This window comes from Diplotaxodon limnothrissa, linkage group LG9 (assembly GCF_057381915.1).
Source record: "Diplotaxodon limnothrissa isolate DT_005_m linkage group LG9, D_limnothrissa_male_GT1.1, whole genome shotgun sequence".
Lineage (NCBI taxonomy): Eukaryota > Metazoa > Chordata > Actinopteri > Cichliformes > Cichlidae > Diplotaxodon > Diplotaxodon limnothrissa.
The window spans coordinates 14,946,306-14,955,579 of record NC_140604.1 but is presented as its reverse complement, the minus strand read 5'-3'; the positions used below and the strand labels follow the sequence as shown (position 1 = coordinate 14,955,579).

The window sequence follows — 9,274 nt, the reverse complement described above, 5'->3', positions numbered from 1 at the left end:
ACTTGGCTCATCAGTGTCAGTTACATTGTTTCCTCTGTTTTAGTCTTGTATATGAAGTAGGCCATTTTCTTCTCAGAAGGGAAGTTTGATTTCCCAGCATCTGTGCAGCTTTCTTGGTATATTAGCAGCAGCCAGCGTCTCCTCACAGATGGTACCGATATTGCAATTATAAATATGTTATTAAACAACACATATGCAATTGCTTCACAGCAGCTTACTTAGGAACTACTACTCTAAAATGCCCCTTTTGTGTGATGACATATAGTCCATAAATGGACGACATATAGTCCATTTATAATAGATATTATCAGGTATAAAATCATAACAGAAACTTATTAACCTGGAATAAACTATATGACAAACCTCAACACAGTAGGAAGGAAGCTACCCACCACACAACTCTGTGGGAGTTTATTTTTGTGTAAATACATCACCAAACAGCCCCTAATTCAGTCACAAGCTACAGTATATAAGATGAGCCGCTGTCACACTTTGACAAGTTCATCAGCTGGTAACAAACCTGTTCACAGCTCAGATCCAGACTCAGATTTGGTGCCTTTCAGCGTCTCAACATGTGTTCGAGTCTCTCCACCAGCCGCCTGATTCTTCTGATCTCCCTGAGTGTGGTGATGCTCATCTCTGTATCAGGTACACTTTTTATTTCTGGAGTTTGTTTTGTTGTCAAAGTTCTGTAACAACAGCTAAAAGTCTGTTTCTCAACATGGTTATAAATCTATCTGGTCTTAATGCAACTTACTACCTGATAACTAATAGTGTCTAAAGAGACTAAAGCTAGCACAGACTGTAGCAGAGCAGGTGTTTCTGGACAAATTATAACTGACTAAAAGAGGGTTTGGGGTTTTTTTTGGCTACAGGGAGCCACTCTGGACCAATTTAAAACACGACTTCTAGATATGTACCACTGATAAAAGACAGGTGTATTTTTTTCAGTAATGTGATTTTTCATATTACACATAATAACTGGATCAGTAAATTATTTATACAACATCTGAAAGCTCAGTTTATTTCATTCTCCATGATATCTGAAAGGCCCTGAAGAATAATGACAATGTGTGTGATGATGTGCTGCAGGGGCTGACCACGTGGTAAATGCCTGCTATAAAGATCATTCTAACCAAAATGCAAGAACCACGTTTACACCTAAATGGGCAAAAAACATCAACAGCTGCGTTGAAGACAACAGACCAGGCTGCCTTCATGGCTATGAGTAAGTAGAACTTCTTCTAAATTCACTTAAACCAAATAAAATGTAGAAATTAATTCTTGATTAAAAATCCACAAACACAACAATGAAAATGAGATTTGCACTGAAACCTTGATGTAGCAGATAAATGTTCCCCTCTCTAACATACAGCACTACTGTTTGCTCTGTGATTGTTTCTAATGTGGTGACGTTGGGGAATCTGTGAGTTTGTGCTTATGAGCTTGGAGAAAACCTGAGCTGTTCTCTCACAGCATAATGCAAAATGGACCCTGCACATGTTCAGTTAACAATAAAGTGAAAATGTCCAATCCTTTGATTCGTCTTCCTGTCTCCAAACTTCTTTCTTTATTCTTTTATTTTTTCTTCCAGAGTCAAAACAAGTGGAAATAGAACATTGTTCCTCAGACCAAACACCGAGTGGCTTAAAAGGAAAATAAATGAGGTGAGAAACAAATTATTTATAAAAATGAGGACACAAAGTTTAGAAAAACCATCAGTGACTTTCTATCAAAAGTGTAATATAGGTTATAAAAAGACACTGTGTGTATCTGTCTAATGGTGCTTCTCGTTTTTCTTTTCATGTCACCTTCTCTCTTTCACCACCACAGGGAACTCTGCTGTGTCCTCCAGCGATTTCTAAATGAAGATGATGGAAACGATGAAGCAAAGTAAAGCAGCAAATGGAAACAGTTCTGCAGATTTATGAGTTCACACTTTTACAGAAATATTTGTTAAGAAATGTTGATTATTGTTTGTAAATTATAGATAGAAATTAAAAACCACTTTTGTTTTCATATTTAGTAAAAATGTCATTAAATATGAATGTTCGATTTTTTCTTATTCTATCTTCAAGCTGTGAACAAAGACAAAATCAATAAAAGCCTTTGAAACTGCATTCTTTAATGGTCTGTGTGATCATTTACTAATTACTGTAAAAAAAAAAAAGTAACTAATGAGATATCACAGCTGTGAGGTGCTGCATGTGAGATGCGAATAAAATGTAGATGTATATAAAATTAAAATGAACACATCAGATACCCCCATGACTCTAGTGGAGGAGAATGCACATTCCCTGTTTATGTTAAATTTCATTAGTTTTATTTCATTAATGTTGGGTTGCAGAAGCAGCAGACTGAGCACAGACACTCATGCCTCCCTCCCCTCAAGAAACACGCACCGTTATCATTCCTTACGCTGCACATGATATTCCCACTCCTCACGCTTTAGCACCTCTCACTACAGATGCCAGTGGAAAAGGTGAGAAAGAGATATAAGAGCAGATGAAACAGGAAGTCAACACACTCAGACATCCTCGCCTTTTTTTAAAACATAAAAACACATTAGGAAAAGACACACCAGTACCTTCTTGATTACAGCTCCTCCTGCAGCCTCCTCACTCTGTCCACTAAATACATATTAGAGGTTGCGACATCTTTCAACTTGGAGTGGGAACAGGCACGAATCAGAGAAAGGAGAACGGTGACTTGTCTTTTATTGCTATAGTGATTGTGGATTCTTGTAGTTACACTTCCTTTGTTCATCTTTAATTCCATATTACTGTTGTGTTGTGTAGGGTTCTATCTTTATGTCTTGTCTTTGTTTTCTCCTATTTTTACAAATAAATCTGGGAAATAAAATTCTCAATCTCTTCAAAGTGGTAGAGCAGCTCACTCAGAGGGTGTACTCGTTAGAAGCCCAAAATACTGGAGCTCTACTCTGAGCACCTTCTGAGGCTGAGCCCAGAAACCCTTTAGAGAAAGTTTATTTCCACTGCTTCATTCATTGATATTTTTGTCTGTATCCAACAACATGTGGCCATTTGTGAAGGTGGTGACTACAATCACCGACCCTGTGTTGGATACATAAACCCACCGTTTATCTATCCAGCTATGAATGCAAGAGGTAAGAGGTCATGTTGATGTTGGCAGCACATGACCAATCAGAGACAGGGATACGTAGATAACCTGGACAAGAAAACTAAACATATTTTGCTGAAAATACTTTAGGACCCAGGGGATTAAAGGGAGAGAGTGTAAAGCAGTGGGTGCTCACTGAAAACAGTAACATTTTAGCTAAAGTGTGAAGATTATAAATGAAATTAAAGGTTATAAAAAGACACTTTGTATATCTGTCCAATGGTGCTTCTTATTTTTCTTTTCATGTCATCTTCTCTCTAAGCAACACAGCTACTGGAAACAGTTCTGCTTATTTATTAGTTCAAATATTTTACAGAAATATTTGTTATGAACTGTAGATAGTTTTCATGCAAATTATTGATAGAGCTTTAAAAACAGTTTTGTAGTCATATTTATCTTTTAGTTGTTTTCTAAATGATATTTCTCATGTTTGATAAGATTCATTACAAAACTTGAAACATTCCAGTGCTTTCCACTGTTTGCTCTGATGTAGCTGAGGTGTTAACATAGTTTAACAAACACAATGAAGTTAATGAGTAAATAACGATCATACTTTCAACACACAATGACTTCAGGGTGGCTGTAGCTCAGGCAATAATGTGGGTCACCTACTAAACAGAAGGTTGGTGGTTCAATCCCAGTCTGTACACCAACCCAATGTTGCTCTTGGATGAATCCATCAGAGTATGAATGTGTGTGTAAAGGTAGGAATGGAAGCATTTAACAACATCTTAGAAAAAGCGATTAGGTGAATGAAAAAGTTGTGTAAAGGTCTACAAAAGAGTAGAAAAGTGCAACATAAGAACAAGTCCATATACTCAAAATTACTTTTACATTAAATAATTTTCTTTAAAATATAATAAAAATATATAAAAACTATGAATAAAACTGAATTCAATTGAACTGAATTGAAGATGTATTCTATTCTATTCTATTCTAAGATGTGATGAATCCAGGGAACCTCCAGGGGGAGCAATATTTACAGAATTAATTTACAGGACACTGAATAACTGGTTTTGGTTTAGAATTAATTCACATATCCACATAACACTGCATTCTAAAATGCGTGTGCACGTTTAGTTTACACTGTTATGTATGATTAATCTTTGTTTTCTGAGTTACTTTCGTTGCAGCTGCTTCAGTCCCTTGATTAAGGAGCCAATAGGTGGGAAAGGGGCAGAGCGAGTTTCAGTTAGGTCAGTTTTTAGTTATCAGTATGTTTTGTTTTTTCTTTTAACTTTGAGCAGAGTTCTGTTATTTTGACCTCTTTTATGGGCCCAAGATTTTGATTCTTTTTGCCTGATTTGACCAATTATGTTTTGGGGTCACATAAAAATTCCATTTTATCCTTTTTTTGGACTTTAACCTGTGTCTAAGTTTCCTTCGCTGCTCGGTACATCACACAGCCAAACAACTATAAGTGAAATGAACACGGTCCACAGGTGCCAGGCAGAAAAGGAATCATCAAATGTGACGCAACAGCTACATGAACTCTACATGTCTGTGACCAAGATGAACTTAACATGCCAGCTGACCCTGAACAGTTGGTGGCACACACAAGTGTAATATTTTCCACAAAGAAGTCCCTAATACAGCAACATAAAAGGAGTTTGTTTGACAGTCTTTGTTGGATTGACTTTTGAACGACAGGAACTCACTGTATATTTATACTAGTCTAGAATGACTTGTGGAGCCATCTAACCAAGTGTGGGGTCAAAGGTTCAAACAATTGTATATAAACACAAATTCTTTGAGTGTGTAATCAATTTGCTATAAGATGAAATTAACTAGGAAAATAAGGAACAACCCAGAAGGAAACCAGTAGATGACATCACTGTCATGGCTACCTCTGTCTTACTGTCTATGGCAGGCCACTTCTAGCACCGTCATCTCATTGGAGGGCCACTTTAGTGTTCAAGTAGTACAAAAAAAACAAGAAAAGAAAAGAAAACACCCACTAATATTTCCAAAAATGTAATGTTTTGCTTGTTTTAACACGAACATGGTGTAGAGTCGAGTCTTAACAGCTTACTTAGAACTGGGCTCATCAGGCACTCTTTTTGGCTGCAGTGGCCATTATCATAATATATACATGCTTCCAGCTCCCGTTTGTGGTCGCTAGCACCTCGTACTTTTCGATTTTGCTTTTTCTCCCACCATCGCGCTCGCACACGAACAGCGGGAGGGGCGGTCCCACACGTTCTCCCTGCAGCACGGACTACACCGCCTATGCGGCTACAGTCGTAAAGGGCCATGCCTGTAACACTCTGCTCCTATTGCCTTCATATGAAATCATTTTTCAAATAATATTTTTAAAAAACATTTCTTCACATCAATATGCGGGTCACAAGTAGAGGTGATGTGGGCCGCAAATGGCCCGCGGGCCGTGGTCTGTGCTCTTCCACCTGCTTTTTTAAACATATTTTTTCCCCTGAGCTCAAACACTTTATTAATAAAGTTTGGAAATAGATCATCACGTACCTTGTGTTAAAGATCACTAAATGGTAATCTTAAGCCTCTAATTTAAGGTCTGTACCTGTTGACAATTGCTAAGTGTAGAAACAGTTTCTGTGAAGCCCACTCATTAAACGCTATTAAAGACAAAGTCACAGGGAAAGTCCTCTTAAATGTGGCCACAGAAGCTGATCACCCAGTAATGTCACTGTTTAATTCTGAGTTGTCTTTGAAAGGAAACCACCATGAATTCAGATGTGGGAGGTACAAACCACTAATAAAATCAACACCCACAGATTAACAGGAACGAAACTGGTGGAAGATCACGTCACAGAGAGTCCCCGTGCTCAGCCAATGGAAAGCCTTTCCACACACCGAGGGAACATTTGTAATAAAACATGTTAAAATACTTCTCTGTATGTAATAAAATAACTAACTTTACCTTTCCTGCTCTCTCTTTTCTTTTCTCTACATTTCAGAGAGGATTAAACTAAAGATTTGTCATTAATAAACTAAGTTGTGTGCAAGTTTCCAACAAGTCAACAAAAGAGTGAAACAAAAACATTCATTCCCCATCTGTTTATTAGAGATGCGACGGACTACTCAACAATCCATTTAAACCAGAGCTTCCCAAAGTGTGGGGCCTGCCCCCTGTGGGGGAGGGGGGGGGGGGGGGCGCAGAGCCATTGCAGGGGGGGCACGGTATGAAAAGGAAAAAAAAATGAAACGCTTGGACACTGCTAGTGATCGATGTAGCGATTCTGTGCTGTTGAGGGGAGCACGGCATGGCACGGGGGAGATGACAATGATCTACAGCCGATCGGGACACAGAACACAATGCGCTTTAAAAAAAAAAAAAATCATGCAAGGCAAGGCTTCAAACGGTGAACCGCGTTATAGCGAGGGACCACTGTAATTGTGAAGATAAGTTCCAACATACCCTTCGTAAATACTAACATATAGAGACCCTTGCCCACAATCATTCATGTATTTTTTTATGTCCTGTGGCTTTTTTTCACGGTTTGTTGACATGCTGTGTAGGTGTGTACTTATATAGACATAATGGGGAAACATCTGGCTTTGACTATTGTTCACCTGTAGTTTGAATGCTGGACATTGGCCTGTTAAATCATAAGAACAGTCACTATACAGAGATGTGCTTCTGAATGTGGACGATGTGTCTTCTGCATGCAGTAATGCAGTTCTGCTTATGTTGAGTGATGTAAACAAACAATCGATCTACACACTTCGAACATCAAAATTGATCATTTGATTTTTTATGACACAGCAGTGGTGAGTGTTCCCACCCTCTGCTCTTTGTAACCTAAAGTAATCTTTCCGTTTTCGAGTTTTGGTCATGATTTTTGAGTCCACCTTCGCAGTAGCAGTTGACTGCAAAATAAAGCAACCAGAACCGTACAACCTTACATCTGGTCTTAAAACAGGAAGTTAGCATTTTCTCGTGCACAGGGTCTATAACGTGGCGCACAGCGTGACGTGAAAAAAGGCACATACCTTTGACATTGCGTGACGAACTCTGTATGAGGTGTGAAATAAACCCCAATGGAGTTTGAAAACAAAATATGTGTGTGCGTGTTTGAAGGATGAATAATATTATTTATGAATTGGATAAATAATATATGTTGTCTGACAGCAGAACAACACTTGTTTCACAGCAGCGTACTGCTGCTCCTACTGCTACTGCTGTTAGTAATGTTAATATTACTACTATAAAATGTCAATACTTGTGGGATGACTGTTCATATATTTCCAGTTTATAGTACACATTATCAGGTTTAAACCCATTACAGACACATTGAGCTGTACAACAAACCTCAACACGAGAAAGGAAGCTGCACGCCACAGCAGTCTGTGGTTGTCGTGTTTCCATCAGTGTTTATTTTTGTGTAAATACATCACCAAACAGCCCCTAATTCAGTGACAAGCTACAGTATATAAGATGAGCCGCTGTCACACTTTGACAAGTTCATCAGCTGGTAACAAACCTGTTCACAGCTCAGATCCAGACTCAGATTTGGTGCCTTTCAGCGTCTCAACATGTGTTCGAGTCTCTCCACCAGCCGCCTGATTCTTCTGATCTCCCTGAGTGTGGTGATGCTCATCTCTGTATCAGGTACACTTTTTATTTCTGGAGTTTGCTCTGTTGTGAAAGTTCAGTAACAACAGCTAAAAGTCTGTTTCTCAACATGGCTATGAATCTATCTGACCTTAATGTAACTTTCTAACTGACAACTAACTGTGCGAAAAGAGACTAAAGCTAGCACAGACTGTAACAGAGCAGCTGTTTCTGGACAAATTACTGTCAACTGCATTTAATAAAATCTATATGGTTGATTAAATCCAGTTGTATTGTTGTCAGCTATGTAATTTTTTGAAATTAACATAATAACTGCATCAGTAAATTATTTATACAACATCTGAGAGTTGAGATTGTTTCAGTCTCCATGATATCTTAAAGGGTTTGAAAAATAATGACAATGTGTGTGATGATGTGCTGCAGGGGCTGACCACGTGGGGATACCCTGCTATGATAAATATTCTAACAGTGGTGTAATAAACATGTCTACACCTAAATGGGCAAAAAACATCAACAGCTGCGTTGAAGACAACAGACCAGGCTGCCTTCATGGCTATGTGTAAGTAGAACTTCTTCTAAATACAATTAAACCAAATAAAATGTAGAAATGAATTCTTGATTAAAAATCCACAAACACAACAATGAAAATGAGATTTGCACTGAAACCTTGATGTAGCAGATAAATGTTCCCCTCTCTAACATACAGCACTACTGTTTGCTCTGTGATTGTTTCTAATGTGGTGACGTTGGGGAATCTGTGAGTTTGTGCTTATGAGCTTGGAGGAAACCTGAGCTGTTCTCTCACAGCATAATGCAAAATGGACCCTGCACATGTTCAGTTAACAATAAAGTGAAAATGTCCAATCCTTTGATTTGTCTTCTTCGCTCTAAACTTCTTTCTTTATCCTTCTGTTTTTTCTTCCAGGGTCAAAACACGTGCAGGAAGAACATTTTTCCTCAGACCAAACACCGAGTGGCTTAAAAGGAAAATAAATGAGGTGAGAAACAAAATATTTATAAAAAAAAATGTCAACACAAAGTTTAGAAAAACCAGCAGTGAACTTCTATCAAAAGTGTGAAGATTATAATATAGGTAATAAAACGACACTGTGTGTATCTGTCTAATGGTGCTTCTTCTTTTCATGTCACCTTCTCTCTTTCACCACCAAAGGGAGCTCTGCTGTGTCCTCCAGTGATTTCTAAATGAAGATGATGGAAACGATGAAACAGAAATATTTGTTAAGAAATTTTGATTATTTTTGTAAATTGTTTCTGGAGCTTAAAAATAGTCCTGTAGTAATATTTATTAAAATGTCATGAAATATGAATGTTTGAAGTTTACTTATTCTGTCTTCAATCTGAGAAGAAAGATAAATCAATAAAAGCCTTTAAGTTCATATTTATAATGGTGTGTGTGATTATTTAGTATTTGCTGTAACAACATATTCTCATGATGATGTCATGATCTCAGGACACCAGGAAGCACAGACGGCAGAAATCACTTGGAAAAGTTATTCACGAATACATAAACTATCAACACAAGGACACATAAATGGATGCTCTACAAACTAGAAACACAAA

The 9,274-nt window shown here is 37.9% G+C and overlaps 2 protein-coding genes across 2 annotated transcripts; both read left to right on the top strand.

Annotated features, from left to right (window-relative positions):
• Positions 1-493: 493 nt before the first annotated feature.
• On the top strand, positions 494-1,888 carry LOC146625349 (uncharacterized). Its single transcript, XM_085362007.1, has 4 exons — positions 494-648; positions 1,093-1,228; positions 1,595-1,667; positions 1,834-1,888. The coding sequence occupies exons 1-4, from the start codon at positions 573-575 to the stop codon at positions 1,867-1,869; spliced, it is 321 nt and encodes a 106-aa protein (XP_085218133.1). The 5' UTR covers positions 494-572; the 3' UTR covers positions 1,870-1,888.
• Positions 1,889-7,574: 5,686 nt separating this feature from the next.
• Positions 7,575-8,919, top strand: LOC146625348 (uncharacterized). The gene is made up of 4 exons (XM_085362006.1): positions 7,575-7,729; positions 8,117-8,252; positions 8,619-8,691; positions 8,865-8,919. Exons 1-4 carry the CDS (start codon positions 7,654-7,656, stop codon positions 8,898-8,900), a joined length of 321 nt encoding a protein of 106 aa, XP_085218132.1. The 5' UTR covers positions 7,575-7,653; the 3' UTR covers positions 8,901-8,919.
• Positions 8,920-9,274: the final 355 nt, after the last annotated feature.

What these genes read in the sequence shown, in the direction of transcription:
- LOC146625349 (XM_085362007.1), top strand. Translation starts at nt 573, where the DNA reads ATGTGTTCGAGTCTCTCCACCAGCCGCCTGATTCTTCTGATCTCCCTG. An exon ending in GATGCTCATCTCTGTATCAG is followed by an intron (nt 649 to 1,092) that starts GTACACTTTTTA and finishes GATGTGCTGCAG; the next exon opens with GGGCTGACCACGTGGTAAAT. An exon ending in TTAAAAGGAAAATAAATGAG is followed by an intron (nt 1,668 to 1,833) that starts GTGAGAAACAAA and finishes TCACCACCACAG; the next exon opens with GGAACTCTGCTGTGTCCTCC.
- LOC146625348 (XM_085362006.1), top strand. Translation starts at nt 7,654, where the DNA reads ATGTGTTCGAGTCTCTCCACCAGCCGCCTGATTCTTCTGATCTCCCTG. An exon ending in GGCTGCCTTCATGGCTATGT is followed by an intron (nt 8,253 to 8,618) that starts GTAAGTAGAACT and finishes TTTTTCTTCCAG; the next exon opens with GGTCAAAACACGTGCAGGAA. An exon ending in TTAAAAGGAAAATAAATGAG is followed by an intron (nt 8,692 to 8,864) that starts GTGAGAAACAAA and finishes TCACCACCAAAG; the next exon opens with GGAGCTCTGCTGTGTCCTCC.